The sequence below is a fragment of the Ricinus communis genome, chromosome 2 (assembly GCF_019578655.1).
Source record: "Ricinus communis isolate WT05 ecotype wild-type chromosome 2, ASM1957865v1, whole genome shotgun sequence".
Taxonomy (NCBI): domain Eukaryota; kingdom Viridiplantae; phylum Streptophyta; class Magnoliopsida; order Malpighiales; family Euphorbiaceae; genus Ricinus; species Ricinus communis.
In genome coordinates this window covers 6,521,892-6,538,575 of record NC_063257.1, presented here as the reverse complement: position 1 = coordinate 6,538,575, position 16,684 = coordinate 6,521,892, and the positions used below count along the sequence as shown (strand labels likewise).

Genomic DNA, 16,684 nt, shown 5'->3' with positions numbered 1-16,684 from the left:
AAATTAAAAAAAAGACTTAATTAAATTAAAAGATAAATAAAATAGAAAGAAATGTGTGTATAGAGGTGTCCAACTCATATAAAGCTCGTGAATAACAAAAATTACTTGTAAGAAATAAATAAAATAATCGGATATACATTTTATGATTCGGATCATAGTTTTATCTCTCTTTGAATATTGTAACATTTTCATTCTCATTTATTATTATTGTTTTTTTTAAGAAAGCTCATCTATTAACTTATTAACAACTAAAAAGTTGTTATTTACTAAATTAAAGAATAAAAATGTCATTACAAATAATATAAAGTAAAAATTTAGATAGTGTTTGGTTGAAATCTATAAAATTATGAAATTTATTTATAAATTTAAAATTTATATGCTTTAAATATAGTAAAAGTTAATTTAATATTCTACATAATCAAATTTGTGTGAAATTGATCATAGTTAAATTAAATTCTAACAAAATAGATAGAATTTTTAAATAAATTTCACATGACTAAGTTAATATATTTCATAATACCAAAATGTTTCTTTCAACTTTATCATTTTTATCTTATTTTATATTTCATATCTTTTTCTCAAGTGAAATGTATCCATTTATAAATTATTAAAAATTATTTAAAAGATATAAAATTATTTAATTTTATATCATAAAATTATTATAAGAAAAATATAAAAAAATAAGATAATATTATGAGAAATAATTGAATAAATAAAAAAAAAATTCAAAGAAAGAAATTTAAAATAAAAACTATGAGAATGGTATTTAGCAGTTCGCTATAATCAGTTTTTTTTTTTTTAATAATGGTATAAAAGAATATTTGAAATAAAAATATGTCTAATAAATAGAGTTTAATTTTTAATTATTAAAAATATAAATATAACCGGCACTCCTTGTCGATTAAAATCTATATTATTTTTATATAGGAACTAAAGCATATTAAAAATAAAAAAGAATTATTCATAGATATGCACAAGTGCCCGCTATGGAAAATAAGAGAATTATGGACGACAATCTTTTGTCACTAAGACAGTTTAGCGACGGTGGCACAATGAGTCCATCAGTAAAGATCGCTTATCACACTGTCAACGTAATTTGTATGTTCACTGCCAGACTAACGATGGAAGCTTTGTCTTGACGATAGCACGACATGAAATAATTGGCGACAAATTTTAAAATTAGCAACGAATTGTAAAGAGACTCTCCATCACCAATGTATGCTCACTAGTGACAGACAAAAAGATATAAGCAATACGAACAAAAATACGAAACAAATAAATAAAAGCGTGTCTAATAAATATATTATATTTTTAATTAAAAATAAGTATAAAATAAAAATTACAGTAGACACTCTTTAATAAATTAAAATTTATATTATTCTTTATTGGAATTAAGATATAATTAAAAAAAAATTATTCAAACAAAAAGTGTATGTATATGAATTTTATTAAAAAGAAAGGCGTTTTTAATAATAAATATTTTTTTAAAAAAATCTATTTTAATTTATTTGTAAATAAAATTCATTGACTAAAGTCTACATAATTGATTGTCCTTCTCATGTCGAAACCTTACCCAAAGCCTATCTCTTTACATATCTTTTATTATATAAAAGTCAACATATTAACTTTATCTCACAACGCAATTAAAAATCTAATAATATCCAATTCAATATCCCTTTTATTTATCTTTTTAACTATAACAATTTAGTTTTACTGTGTAATTATAAGGATATATATTTATGTTAAACCGCTTTAGATAATATTAAAATTTATTAAGATATATGCTATTTCATATTTTTTTAATATTTGTATTTTTCGTTAAAGGTCATGATAAATTTTAGCATAATGAACTAGTCATATTCTATATATTTATTGCCATTAAAAATAATGATTTTCTTTAGTACTAATAAATGAGATATTTAACTTTATAAAATATGATATCTTAATATTTTTCAATCCTTGCAATGCCATAAAATATTAAAAACTTAAAAAATTTAGATTCTTATATCATAATAAACTGTGGGTTAAATTACAATTAGATTTTTGAATTTTAATGATTAAAATGATTGATCATGTTATATTTAGAATGTAAATGCATATCAAGTGTTATTTGTCCAACATTGAATAAATATTAAAAAAAATAATTTCCTTTCCCTAATATTAAATTGCAAAGTAGTTAATAAATTCTTTGAAATTCAAACCAGCTAATTTAAAACTTCCATAAACTAAGCTTTCAAATACATATTGAAATAAAATAAACTTCAACCTCAACTTTAATCTAAAATTTTAAAATGACTTATAATATTGCCAAACTTAGTCCAATATTATTTTTTTGTCTTTACTTATTTTCAACATCGATTATTTAAATTTTAGTTGCCAATGCATTCATACGATTTAGATTGTCTCGTCGAATCATGCATTAGAAACATGCCCAAGGAATTAGAAACACGACATCGTTTGGGTTTATTGAAGGTTGACGACAGTGTTGCCGCGTTCACTTTGGATGTCACGTCTCCTACAATTTTGGCTATTATTGTATTACATTTGGCATTTGAGTATGTCTTCTTATACGATAACCAACTTGGACAACATAAATATTTTTCTATAAGAATTAATAACTACAATTTTATACATAAAAGATAAAGATAGACAATAAATATTAAAAAATATAAATAAAGTAATTTATTAACAACAATAATTATACAAAACAGTAAATTATAATTATACGAAAAGAATACTCCACTCAATAGCACTTAGCGACAATATCAATTTTATAAATATATTTTGACGAATCCGATTATTTGAATATTATATTTTATTTTTCTCATTACGAATTCCATAGATGGAAAATTCAATATCTCTATAATGAATGACCTATAAAATTCATATAGAAAGAGAATTCAAAACTCTTCAAAAAAATACTAATATTTATTTATTAAAATTAATTAATAATTAAAAATAATAAAGAATCACCGTCAGTTTAAAAATAACCGGCGATGGGAGCAAAAGATGAAACTTTAATGAAGAACGAAAAAGAGAGAAAGAATTTTTCTTTTTACTAATTATTTTTAACTCAAAAAAGATAAATTTATTTTTAAATACTATTCCATCCATCCCTAAAATAACATCTTTATTTTTTTTGAATTGTAAATTTCATGAATAATTTTATTTACACTTTAATATTAACATTATTATTCTCAGATATATTTATTTTTTAGATTTTATATTATATTTATATAAACCTACTAAATATATTTCAAAAAGTAATGTAAAATTTGAAAAAAATTATATTTTTAATTATGTATAAATTTTGGATAAACTATCTTCTTAGAATGAATAATATATTTTGAATTTATAAATTAAAAATGAACTATATTTTTAGAATGAATGAAATATTTTAAATGTGTAAATATTTTTATATGAAAGATATATAAAAGTTAGTATTTCTTTGATAAAATATGCCTTTTATTTAAATATATATTTAGTTTTAATTAAAAATCATCTTCTCCTAATTAAAAAAAATATTTCATTATGATTGATGGGTAAAAAATGCTGTCAATAAAATTATTATATATTTTTAAAGTCTTATAAATTATTTTTGTTTTAGGGAAATAGATAAATTATTTTTTAAAAATTAATTTTAATAAAAGATTATCCGTTGAATAAAAAAATAAATTTGCATTTTTGACACCAATTTACATTGTTTATGACAATAAATGGGTTTCTCATGCAATATCCTTTTGTTCACGATATAATTAGAGACCAACTCAATTAGGGTTTAAGAAACTCAACTTCAGGCATAAAGAAAAAGCTCATTCTTATTTAATAATTTACTAATATTTCTTTCTTAATCCATGAAATTATATTATGATTATATTGTCGCCACATCATGCTCATATGGCCTAACACGTGCAACTCTCTGTACAACATTAGCATACCGTATCTTTTAACCTAGCCAAAAACCCATTACGCCTATTAATTTAATAAAAGCATTTCTCTTAATGATAATATAAATTATCCAAGATTTTCTTCTTTTTATTTTGATTTAAAGGTCGGTCCAAGTTATAATCAAGCTAAAATATTTTTTTTAATTGGGACTAAAAAGAAAATAATTATAATAATATCTGATAGATGATGACATTGTCTATGGACATAAATAGCGGTCTATAAAAGATAGACAGCATCTGAAACAAACACGAAATAGCCTTCTTTTTTCTTTATTTTTTTTTTAAGAAAAATAAAAACACAAGAAAGTCCAACTAAATTGGTGAACACAAAATAATTAAAAGAAAATGTTTTTGTAAAAATTTAATTTTGTAAGGAGAAAGAAGGAAGCTGTTCTTCATACGTTTCATTTCTCAGTATCCAAAACTAACAGAAATTACGCCTCTCTCTCTCTCTCTCTCTCTCTCTCTCAAACCAAAACCCTAATTTTCCTTTCCTCGCTTTCTCCAGAAATCAAGAAAAAAATATTTATCAACGAACAACATTCTAATCTTTCTCTCTCTCTCGCTCTGCGTGTGTGTGTCAATAGTTGTGGCCTCTGTTTGTTTTGCTCTCGCTCTGTTTATATAAAAACTCTCTGCTTTCAAACGCATTGTTTGTGGGATTGGGAAATTATATTACACTTCAACAGCGGTTATCGAAACGGTTACGTTTTTGGGGCCCTTTTAATCATAATAATAACATAGCGCGCTAGGGTTAGTTTTCTATTCTCTCCCTTCGCTTTGGCTGTTTCTCTCTCTCTTTTAAAAAAAAACAGAAAAAAATTATAATAATAATAAAACTAAAAGATATTGTTTGGTTCTGTTCAAACCCTAGAACGCTGTTGCAGTTACAGAGATAGATAGATACATAGAGAGGTATGTGTGTGTGTAACTAGGGTTTTTAATTTTGTGTGTGCACACATTATTATTGTCGGGGCGGGGTGTTGTCACACTCTTGATTTTAATCGGAGGCTCCTTAGGGTCTTCCGTTAAATTTTAGTGTTTGATGGGCGTCAACTATTAGTTCTACAATATTAGGTATTGTTTGGCTTTTGTTTCATTGTAGTTTCTGTGTTTTTTTAATAATTAGTTTTGATTAGGGATGAGGGTCTAATTGAGACTGTGTTTGTTTGTTTGTTTATCTGCAAATCCATCTTTAATTGAAGATGGAGGCGTAGAGAGAGGGCTTTTTTTTTTCTTCTAATTCCATCTTGTTTTATTTCGAGTCTCACATCTTTTTCTTCACATTGCCGTTGTACTGACTTCAAAATCTACGAATTGCAAATCAATTAGCTGTGTTTTGTTACATATAGAACAAACCAATCCATAAATTACGCAAGAAACTCTACTGGGTGTTATTTCAATTGAAAAAGTTGGACAATTAGTGGTGGTGACTGGAGTAGAGTTGGGCAACTAGGGTTAGAAATAAGATTGAAGGACTATATATTGTTGTTAAGGGGGAGGGGCTGAAGAAGGTGAGAATTATTTTGTTCTTGTTGAAACTGATGATGTTAATTAGTGCTCCTTATGGAAAGAAGTGAACCCACATTAGTTCCAGAATGGTTGAGAAGTTCTGGAAGTGTTCCAGGGGGTGGCAGTTCAGCCCACCATTTTGCATCATCTTCTCCTCATTCAGGTTATCCTCGATTTTCTCATTTTCTTTCTGCGTTTTATGCATGTAAGATAATATATTTATTTTTTTAGCATTGATCATTGGTGATGATAAGCTGTTATTATCTTGAATATAGATGTCTCGTCATCCGTACATCACAGTAGAAGCAGGAATTCCAAGAGTACAAGTGATTTTGATTCTCCCCGTTCGGCTTTTCTTGACCGGACATCTTCTTCTAACTCCCGGAGAAGTTCTAGTAATGGGTCTGCAAAGCATGCATACAGTAGCTTTAGTAGAAGTCACCGCGATAAGGATCGAGAAAGGGATAAAGAGAGGTTGAACTTTGGGAACCATTGGGACAATGATGCTTCTGATCCTTTGGGAAGTATATTGTCAAGGAATGAGAAGGATGCACTACGACGTTCCCATTCTATGGTGTCAAGGAAACTGGGTGAGGTGTTGCCTCGAAGATTTGCTGCGGATTTAAGAAATGGCAGCAACAGCAATCATGTGAATGGCAATGGATTAATTTCAGGAGGTGGTGTTGGTAACAGCATTCCAAAGGCAGTATTCGAGAAGGATTTTCCCTCCCTTGGCAGTGAAGAGAGGCAAGGAGCGCCTGATATAGGAAGGGTTTCATCTCCGGGCTTGAGTACAGCTGTCCAAAGCTTGCCTGTGAGTAGTTCTGCTTTGATTGGTGGGGAGGGATGGACCTCAGCTCTAGCAGAGGTGCCTGCTATTATAGGAAACAATAGCAGTGGTTCCTCATCTAGTGTACAAACTGTTGCTACTTCAGCATCTGGAGCTCCAAGTACAGTGGCTGGTCTAAATATGGCTGAAGCTTTGACTCAGGCTCCAACGAGAACTCGTACTGCTCCGCAGGTAACTGAGGAGGTAACTTTGCCTTCTCATAGTTGTTTAACACTTATAGCCTGAGGTGATCTAATTGGGATATATGGTCAAATTTGCAGTTGTCTGTTCAAACTCAGAGGCTCGAGGAATTGGCTATTAAGCAATCGAGGCAGTTAATACCGGTGACACCTTCAATGCCTAAGAGTTCGGTGAGAGAATTATTTCTATGTCTTATTCATTTTTTTATAGGCTTTTAGAGATTGTGAAGCATTGGCTTTATGAACTTGTGATATGGTTTACATATTCTCTGTATTCTACCTGCTTATTAGTGTTCTATAAATATTATGTGATGTTAAACATCTAATACATTAAAAGCTCCAGTCTGGGGCACAGGTTGTTAGACAACCTGTGCACCTTGTCCCTTGACCAATTTGTTTTAACTGAATCATGGCCTATTTTTTTATTGTAGATGATTCAAAAATATAGTTTGTCTTAATCATCTGATGAGTGAGGGAATGTGTATTTTTTATTTTGACTTTGTACTTCTATGTTTTGCTGCGGATAACCAATTTATTGTTCAACTCTCTCTCTCTCTCTCTCTATATATATATATATATATATATATATATATATATATATATATATATATATATACGCTTCAAAGCTAATCTTCATTTTAAAATGAGGCTTCTAGTTTCTTTATGATGTCAGGTGGCTATGAACTATATGTTTGATATTGTTTGGTTGCAAAGAGTCATGGTTTAGGCTATGTTACTTTCCTTAGCTTACTCATTAATTGGGACTTGATATCTTTGATATTAGGGAGTAGATTAATCTTTTGAATTTAATTTGAGTAGGAAAACTTTTGTGAACAGTTTATTGATGGAATGAGCTAGAATCGTGTTTTAGGGCATATTACCTTGAACATTTTTGCATGATCCAATAGCTTTATAGAGTCCCGTGATCCAAAATTTTGACATACGATTAGCAGTTATTTGAAGTAGGTACATTTTTATTGTGATCCATGAATATTCTTTCCTTATCGAGAAGTTAAAAGATATGAAAGTTAGGCAACTTGGAATGGTAATCAGCATTTCTGATCCATTGTGTCCTTAAGATGCGAGCTCAAAATCTTAGTAGTTTAGATGTCGTGGTCATTTTTGAATGGTAAACCATTCCTACATTGTTGTCATCATAATGTTTCTGCTGCTTAAAATCTTTTGTGAATATGCTTCCTATGTGGTTGAATGAAATGTTTACTCTGGCTTACTGCTATGAGAAATTTCATATTTCTGCAGATTCATTTTTAGCAGTACTGTTTTCTTTCACTCTATACTCTGTACTATTGAAGATGCAGATTGATCCATTTAAGTTTTTCTTTTTCACCTCCTGGTTCTCACTTTGTCACTATATGCTATCAATTTAGGTGGATGGTCATACATAGAAAACTCTCTGATTTTTACGTGAACTAGCAGATGCATATTGCGAATGCTATTTACATTGTTATAGATTGTCTTCTGTTTAATGAAAGTGACTTTCTGATAACGATTATTCATTGTGCTATACTTACTTTGTCAAGTCAAGTAAATGATGCTTTGCTGCATTTTGTTGTTAATTTCACCGTGCTGGAAAGCCTAGTGGGTTGTTCATCCTTGTAAGTGAATATAAAAAATTGTTTGGATCTGTAATTTCTGGTGTGCTAATGGCCGAGGTTCTGATATTAAAGTGTTGGCCAGTTGAATGAGGGGATTGGAAAAAAGCTTCTGGATTTGGATATTGTTACCCTTGTATGTGGCATGTTTGGTGAGACATCGACTGTGGAAGTTTGAGGTGGATAAGCTTCCTTTTGCTATTTGGCTAACTTGTATGATTATTATATACCTTCTGCCAAAAAAAAGAAAAGAAAAGAAAAGAAAGAAAAGAATTGTGTAGATTGTTCATCTTTCATTGATGATGAAACTTTTATGAAGGCATATGGAGTGCAGAATCGCTCTAGGAGCTTGTTTCGAGGCGTCTCGTATATTCTTTTATAAACCTTGAAATAAGGCCATTTACATTTCATGGCTTGTGTCTGTTTTATCAAGTGCTTATGTATTTCTGCTGTGTGGGGTGGTCAAGATTAATAATTGAATTATTTTTTGAGAAGCAAACTTGTTTCTAAAGCTTTCTTCTTAAAAATGAAAAATATTTTTACAGTGCAAAATTTTGCTAGCAAAAAGTTGTCTAATGCGATATGGGCAAGTTGGGAATGTTGTGGAAGTGGTATATAGATGTTGGTTATGTCGAAATGTGGTATGAATTCTTTCTTTTCTTGGCTTGCTTGCATTTTAAGCCTTGATTTGAAATTTGACTATTTCCTGTTTCTATTTCTTTTACATTTGTGATCTAGATTGCAATCGAGATGCTTGCGTAAAAACCTTATCCATTTTTATTAATGGGTGAAAATTAAGTTTGAACGGAGAGAGATAAAACATTTGAAATATTTCCCATGTGCTACTACTCTCTGGATGCTCACTTGCTGATTTCGTTTTACAGGTTCTCAATTCATCTGACAAATCAAAGCCCAAAACAGTAGTCAGATCCAGTGAGATGAATATGGCTCCCAAGAATCTGCAGCAGCAGCCCTCTTCACTGCATGCTGTCACTCAATCTCTAGCCGGGGGTCATGTGAAATCTGATGCATCAAAAGCATCTCATGGGAAGCTATTTGTTCTCAAACCGGGATGGGAAAATGGTGCTTCTCCTTCTCCAAAGGATATTGCGAATCCAAATAATGCTGGCAGGGCAGCAAATAGCCAACTTGCTGCTGCTCCTTCAGTTCCCTCTGCACCGTTGAGGAGCCCAAACAATCCTAAGCTTTCTGCTGGGGAGCGCAAGTCTGCAAGCTTGAATTTGATTTCAGGGTTCAATGTGGAAAAGAGGCCGCTTCTATCTCAAACTCAGAGCCGACATGACTTCTTTAACCTTCTGAAAAAGAAAACCTTAAAAAATAGTTCTACTGCTCTCACAGATTCAGCCTCAGCTATTTCATCTCCTACCAATGAGAAAGCTTGTGAAATAAATAAGGAAGCAGCCAGTGCTCCTTCATGTCCTCAGGCTATTAAGAATGGCTCTGAGTTGACTGGCAATGGAGGTACATGTGAAGAGGTTTCTGAGGAAGAGGCTGCATTCCTTCGCTCTCTTGGGTGGGAGGAAAATTCTGGAGAAGATGAGGGGCTTACAGAGGAGGAGATCAATGCTTTTATTCAGGAGGTAAACAGCTTGTACTTTGTTGCATCTCAGCTTTCTCAATCTATTTACATTATTTCTGGTCTTCCTCACGTTGATAGTTTCAAAATTTTTGTTTATTGCGCTTTCACTGGTGTTGTATACGTAGGTTGATGATATTTTGTCAATTTGGGTCTGAGATACAAGTTATTTTCATAGTTTCACGGTGGAACACTTGATTTATGCAGTTTTGCTTATTTCGTTTGCATCATGTTTTTTGCAGTGCATGAAATTGAAGCCCTCCTTGAAAGTCTGCCGAGGGATGCAGCAAAAGCTGATTGAATCTCATGCAACTGGTTTGGTCAGAGCTTCCTCTGACAGGAGCTCTTCAGACTCTGGATCGGAGATGTAGTGGTGTTCCTTTTGACTAGTAGGTCCAAGAAATTCCAAATTTTTTTGGCAGATGGTTAGTTTCATTTTTTTTTTCTTTTTTTGAAGAAAGCTGATGAGTTTCATTTGGAAGGAGGGGGGGTGGATTTTTGGATGGAACTCTACATTTTGCAGATAGTGCAATAAGTCACTGGTGCCTCAATCTTGCCTTCCCAATTGAGGGGAATTTTACATGACAAGGCTGGTTTTTGGGAAATGGTAGGATGAGTGGCTATTTTGTCTTGCAATAGAATATGGTTGGCAAATTGCATCTTTTTGGGGGTATTTGGTACCTCTACTTTTCTTTCTTTTCAAGAGGGTGTGATTCTACAAGGAAAAGGGCTTCTGGTAATTGTCAATTTTACGGAAAAAAAGAAAAGGAAATCAAAAAGTTTCATTTTTAGTTTAGTTCGTATTGATAATGAATTTCTGGTGTTTTAATTTTTTTTCAGAAGAAAAATCGAGAGTAATTCCTGTTAATATTCTAGTAACTAATTAATACTCAGGGAAATCTGTTTAAAAAAATAAAATTATGAGTACACATTTTTGACAATGTTTTTGTATGTAATTTAAGGTATTAGGGGCAGATGATATGGCAGTGAAATTTCGTCTTTGATATTGTGTCTATAATTAATCTGTATGTAAACGACAAACTTTTATTAGAGATAAAAATGTATAGTGATAAAATCAATGCATTTCAAATTTTTTTAATAAATTAAAAAATCTATATAATTTAGTTTGTTTTTATTATTCAATTCTATGCGCATCTCTCTCTCTCTCTCTCTCTCTCTCTCTCTCTATGTAATTTATAACCATGGAAATATTTAAGAATAAGATACCTACATAACTTTCCATAAAAATTATAGAAATGACAGTCAAAAGCTAAATAAATTATGTTATTTACGTGGTTAGTAGTTTGAAGTATATTTATGTAAAAATCTTTAAAGGTGCTGACGTGGTACTTCATTTGCTCATAATCATAATCATAATCATTCTCATTCTCAATTTGTCAACGGATTCAGTCTCTCTTACAACGGACATCGTGACTCGCTTACTTCAATTCTGTCAAATAATCGGCTCAACTCCCTTTTCCTAGTTGAAGCAAAGATAAGGAAAGAAAGAACTTTCGAATAAGCAAAAGATAGTATGAAAACCCGAATTGCATTCCTTTTTTCATGAAAGCAGTGCAAAATGATCTTGCTTGCATGCTTTCAGTAATACCAGCTGTTTGCTTTCGTCTGAAGTAAGACTAGCTTGAGAATTTCTTAGTTGTGATCGACCATGCATTTTTGGTTGATGGTGTGGTTGTGGGGAGGGATTCGAGGAAATAATCGTGGTTAATTGGGTGATCGTCTCCATCTCATGATTGGCTCACATTAAATTCTCATGGCTGCTGTAAAGGGGAGAGTAGGTTAGCTGGTGGTGGTAGTCTCTTTAGCAATTGGGAAGGCCAATGGTTGTCAGGGTACACAACTAGTATTGTTAGTAACTGTTCTGCATCCGAGCGAGGTTTGGACTGTGATTCAAGTGCTGAAGCTAGCTTCAGACAAGGGGTGCTGTAATATGATTTTAGAGATCGATTCCCTGCTGGCTGCAAAGTGAGTGAGATGCCAATCTGGTGATTGTTTGTCATTGGTCGTTTAATTAGGGTTGGAGTTTCGAGTTAATGTATGTGTACAGAAAAGGAGATAGGGCAGCTAATACCATGGCCAATCTTGCGATATTATAATTCTACGGGCACTAATACTCTTCACCTTCCCCCTGCTAGTGATCAGCCACTTGATTGGCCTCTAGCTAGGGGATGCCGACCAAAAAAGGGCGTAGCTGAAAAAGTTTCATATAGTAGTGGTATGATACATAGGTGCAACAAATTATCCTTTCTCGGAAATATTATCAATTTATGGCCCCAAACAAAGCACAATGGTACATGACCGATCTAGATAAACCAGTATTGCTGAAATTAGAATCCGTTATGAACAAAATCTAGGACAACCATCACAAATTCCAGAAGAGTTACATGGGCTACTACCGATGCTCAAGATTTCACAGGCAGCTGAAGGTCATAAATATGTACACCAGGGTGACCATATTTCCTCCTGTCGGTTGAATAAGTAAATGATACATGCAATTTCACAATTCATTCCGAATGCGAAGTCCAATAAATTAGCCCGCTGTAGAAAAGAAGTTTAGTGATCAGAACAGAATACGACAGTCATTATATCAAAGAAGAAACAGCTGACAACAATTCAACCCCCAAAAAAGAAAATGTATGGTGTCAAATTACAACCCAAAAATAGAATGAGCTGTTGCATGTCTGTCCTACTCTTCCATATTTGTGCACATCCATGTGTGTGTAGTGATGAGAGGAAAAAGATCATCATAGATCCACCATAGAAAAACTTTCACGTGATCAACATGCCACATAGCAAGTCTATTAGACCATCAATTGAGGCTCCATCTCTGGAAAGAAGGAGAAAAACAGAGAGGGAGAGGAGAGGAAGAAAAAGACAAATGCAAAAGTGTTTCTAGCTTAATGTGATTTTATCTCAAGTCTCAACTTCACAGCCACAAATAATCACCTCCCTTAACATATGCAAAAGATGAGGAATGCATAAATCAAGACATCAATTTACCTTATCAACACAAATACACACTGCAAGACACCTGCAGTTCCTGTCCATACTGAAGGCCCCGACTTAACAAGTGAATCTTGTATCAATAAGCCCACTGATGCCGCTAGAGAAACAAAGGATACGACATAAGCAAAGAAAAGCCAAAGCTTCAATCTGTCATCATGAAGAGAGGAATTAGATACCATAACATTGAGCAGGAAAACAGAAAATAAAGCATCCCATTCTTGCAAATCAGTTTGAACTAGAGATGGACAATTAACGCATTTTCATCATTCAGAAGCATGCAGATATATACAATGTTCACACATTATAACTAACATAACAAGAAAAACATTCTATCAAGCAATAACATTAAAGTTTTCATGTCAATGCTAAAATTGCCAGAGTCAACTTGAGTGAAAACTGTATCACCTCTTTCACTAGAGTAGATGAGAGTTCTCGAAAGTGATGCCCCAAAGAGAATTGCATCAACCCTTAAGATAAATTCTCCTTTCATTGTCCATTTGCACTTGATAATTTCCATTTATTAGGAAACAAGGACAAATACTTTGCATACTTAACCAGTTATACAACAAACATGAACAATTGATGCCTATTGATTGGGACTCATACTGTATCATATGAATGTAAAACGGAACTAGAAGATGAAATAAATAATACACTGAAACACCAAAAGTGTGATAGATGATAAACTCAAAAGAAAGCTATTAATGTTACGAACGCTCTCTTTCCCACTTGTGTCAAAACTCAATCAGAAGGAAACTTGCAGCTCACATTGCACGTGAGCAGAATTTAAAATGAGAAATCATTACAAGCAATTGACAAAGGAGGCTAAGAAATAACATCCAGCACAACAATGATTGGCTTGCTGATTTTGTAACTGAGTACATTGCACCTGGGTTTTACATAGAATCTTTAACATAGTTGAGTGTGTAGATTAAACCTATCCAGCTATCCTCATTGAAAAGAAATGTTAGTATACAATGCTATCATAGGAGAACTGGAAGACTTAAATACGAATCCAAGGGATTGGATCTTCAATCCATTCTAATGCACCCACCATCTCCATTACAGGTGACACCAAAACTTCTATGATGGCATGTGGTCATCTCAAAAACAACTTTTATAATGAAAATCATAATTATTCTATAAAATCAATAATATGAGCCACTTATAAATGTTTTCAATATCTTGGCACCAGTAGCATGAAGCCTGATGGAGCAGCTCATTTGACGCACAATGAACAAGTTTTCCCGGATTTGCCTTATTCTGGTTTTGAGTTTGGAAAACAGGTAGGCGTATATATAAAGTTCTAAATATTCTAATAGTAAAGCTGGGTACAGAACAGTCCACTTTGCTGCTGTTCCTATTTGCGACATGATGTAAATCACAAGGCGGTAGTACAACAACTTCTCATACCTTAGTACCCCTATCTATAATGCTGTGATATGTAGCATCCACTGCTCATAGCCTTCCTTTAAATCCCAGATCTCATACTTGCACCTATTGAACAAAGGTTTTTCATTTTCTTTTGGGGTCTGTACTCGTCATCATGCAAGCTTTCCAGTGATTTTTTCCTCCATTGCTTTCCGAAACAACATAAAATAACTTTCTTCAATTTAGTTTAGCAAAACCCCCCTCTACTCAGAGACAGAAACTATGATATTCTCAATTGTAATGGGAGAGCACATCATCCAAGTATACCAATGCCCATCTTCCAAGAGAACTAAATTAGCAATGCCCATCAGATGCTGAAAAGTTCCCTAATTACAGAAAAAGATCAAACGTAAAACTGATTCAAAGCATACCCTAGATCATAAATCACCAAGTCTTGTGATAACTACAAACCCTTAAAGTCTAATATAAAGAGTCTGCAAATAAATTTATATAATGCCTTTCTGTAACTCTCCCTTGTATAGAATTGATTCTCTCAAATGAGATATAGTTCAACTTCATTGTAGGAGTCAATTCTGCCGACCATTCTGCTTTACATTAAAGCATTTCAAATTATCCTTAATGTTATAAATCGAGACTCTCCAAGATATATGGATTGACTAGCAACAGCCTGCATGCGCGGCACTTGCAAAATATGCAAAACTCTCCTTCTCTTTCTTGTATGCTTCATAAAATCCAGCCTTTTCCTATACTATGCTTTTCAGAGACAATTATTTTATAGTGGTAGTACTTAGTTGAAGTAAATAATTTCCAGCTGAAAAACAGTAAATATCACTTGGCTGTAACCGTGTTCATAAAGAAGATGCTAAATAGAGATAGACAAATAACTCCCTGTATTTATCAAAACTAACCAATAAGAAGCTGCAATGAATAGGATGAAATATTATTTGCTCCGGACAAAACATCTTCAAAATTAAAGAACAAAGTCACAAACATATAACAAATACTCAAACCTTAAGAATAGTACAAATTAATAAAAAAGACAAATTACAGATTGCTCCCTCGTGATCTTCATTAAACATAACTGTCTACTCCAGTAAATCACATTGCATTCAACACGTAGACCGAAGGAATTAATTAATTAATAATCTTTTAGCTATTAGCTCTTATAAAACACATTAAATCTAAAGCACAGTTCAAAAAAAATCAATAAAGCAAAAACAGAATAAGCAAATCGAGAAATAGATGAAATTGCTAACCTCCACTCGCCTTCTTCGTATGGAGAGTAATCAATGTCCTCCTTTCTAACACAATTAAACATTAAAGCTGCGATCGATGCAAAAATGCCTAAAAAAAAAAAAAGCAAACAAGCATACTCATCAAAACCCTAACTGTATCTACAATAAAGAAAAAAAACAAAGAGATAAAGAATTAAGTGAAGACCAGGTAAGTAGTGAACAAACGAGACTTTAACGGCGCTACAAACAACGGCATCAACCCAAAACCACCAACCGGCTCCGAATACAGCGCCTGCCACGCCCGGACCGAAAATCGCCCATAACTCCGGTAAATCCATTTGTTTTTCTGGTGTGTTAGTTGATTAAAAATATATATAATTAGAGATTGATTGGTGTTATTGTTGAATGTTGAGAATTACAGCTAACTTCAACTGTACGAGAGAGAGTTTAGTGATTGCCTCCTTCAGCAGCTTCCTTTGTTTGGACTTCGATGCGGGTCTCTGTAAATTTGTTTTCTTTTGTTCTTTTTCCCTTACCGAAATAGGAATTAGATTTTTCTTTTTATTTTTAACTTTTTCTCCTTTTGTCAAAAGCAAATTTGCTGCCATAAAAAATGGCTAAAACACCCAACAAAGTACTGAAGATTTAGGCTCTGAAAACAAAGCGGGCCTAACAAATGCATCAATTAATGGGCCCAAAACCCAAATACAAACACCTTCAAAGCTTTATAAACGTGGGCATTGATAGAGAAAATTTCTTCAATTACCCTTTTTTTTTAACTAATAACAAAAATATTCTCATTTTTTTATTTTTTTTTCAAAAATATCCCTGCTTCACCTTCTTTATTTCTTCTATTTTTATAAAATTAGTTTAAGATACTTTTAATTTCATTTTAAGAAAATTTAATTATCCAAAATATATTATGATTTGACAGATATAGATCTTTCGCCGTCAAAGTTTTTATTAAATTTATATTTTATTTCAATTAAAAATAGTTGAAATATTTAATATATATTATTTTTTGTTAAATATATCTTTTACTGTTATTTATGTGAAAAAAGTATGTTAGACATATATTTTCTTCTTTTTTAATATATACTGAATATATATTATTTTTTATTTTGTAATAATTTATCTAATTTTGTAGATATATTATTTCGACACAGTTCTAATTTTTAAATCATAAAAATACTTTTTAAATTTATTTATTTATTTATTTATCATTAATGTCATAATATTAAATAAAAATGCTACAATATTTTATAAAAAATACAGTGTTTTAAATTTATTATCTATCAAAATATATTGAATATATATATATTTTAAAGTATA

The 16,684-nt window shown here is 31.9% G+C and overlaps 2 protein-coding genes across 4 annotated transcripts; one reads left to right on the top strand and one right to left on the bottom strand.

Moving 5' to 3' along the window:
* The first annotated feature begins 4,294 nt into the window (after positions 1 to 4,294).
* LOC8274226 (mediator of RNA polymerase II transcription subunit 1) lies at positions 4,295 to 10,494 on the top strand. Of its 2 annotated transcripts, none has more exons than XM_015716074.3 (5): positions 4,295 to 5,622; positions 5,735 to 6,492; positions 6,570 to 6,659; positions 8,986 to 9,702; positions 9,941 to 10,494. In XM_015716074.3, exons 1-5 carry the CDS (start codon positions 5,514 to 5,516, stop codon positions 10,067 to 10,069), a joined length of 1,803 nt encoding a protein of 600 aa, XP_015571560.1. In that variant the 5' UTR covers positions 4,295 to 5,513; the 3' UTR covers positions 10,070 to 10,494. The 2 variants fall into 2 exon arrangements, with proteins under 2 accessions (XP_015571560.1, XP_002513834.1); XM_002513788.4 differs by having other exon boundaries at positions 4,299 to 5,622; positions 5,735 to 6,480.
* A 1,413-nt stretch (positions 10,495 to 11,907) lies between these two features.
* Positions 11,908 to 15,954, bottom strand: LOC8274306 (transmembrane protein 50A). Of its 2 annotated transcripts, XM_015716135.3 has the most exons (5): positions 15,811 to 15,954; positions 15,558 to 15,698; positions 15,374 to 15,461; positions 12,720 to 12,872; positions 11,908 to 12,257 (listed from the first exon to the last, which is right to left on the bottom strand). In XM_015716135.3, the coding sequence occupies exons 2-5, from the start codon at positions 15,688 to 15,690 to the stop codon at positions 12,224 to 12,226; spliced, it is 408 nt and encodes a 135-aa protein (XP_015571621.1). In that variant the 5' UTR covers positions 15,691 to 15,698; positions 15,811 to 15,954; the 3' UTR covers positions 11,908 to 12,223. The 2 variants fall into 2 exon arrangements, with proteins under 2 accessions (XP_015571621.1, XP_015571620.1); XM_015716134.2 differs by having other exon boundaries at positions 15,558 to 15,928.
* Between the last annotated feature and the right edge of the window lie 730 nt (positions 15,955 to 16,684).

Bases quoted from the DNA above. Each gene is read 5' to 3' on its own strand.
- LOC8274226 (XM_015716074.3), top strand. From the start codon at position 5,514: ATGGAAAGAAGTGAACCCACATTAGTTCCAGAATGGTTGAGAAGTTCT. The intron at 5,623-5,734 runs GTTATCCTCGAT...TCTTGAATATAG, and splicing joins ATCATCTTCTCCTCATTCAG to ATGTCTCGTCATCCGTACAT. The intron at 9,703-9,940 runs GTAAACAGCTTG...TGTTTTTTGCAG, and splicing joins TCAATGCTTTTATTCAGGAG to TGCATGAAATTGAAGCCCTC.
- LOC8274306 (XM_015716135.3), bottom strand. From the start codon at position 15,690: ATGGATTTACCGGAGTTATGGGCGATTTTCGGTCCGGGCGTGGCAGGC. The intron at 15,462-15,557 runs GTCTTCACTTAA...TTTTTTTTTTAG, and splicing joins GTTTGTTCACTACTTACCTG to GCATTTTTGCATCGATCGCA. The intron at 12,258-12,719 runs GTAAATTGATGT...TCTTTTCTACAG, and splicing joins TGTGTATTTGTGTTGATAAG to CGGGCTAATTTATTGGACTT.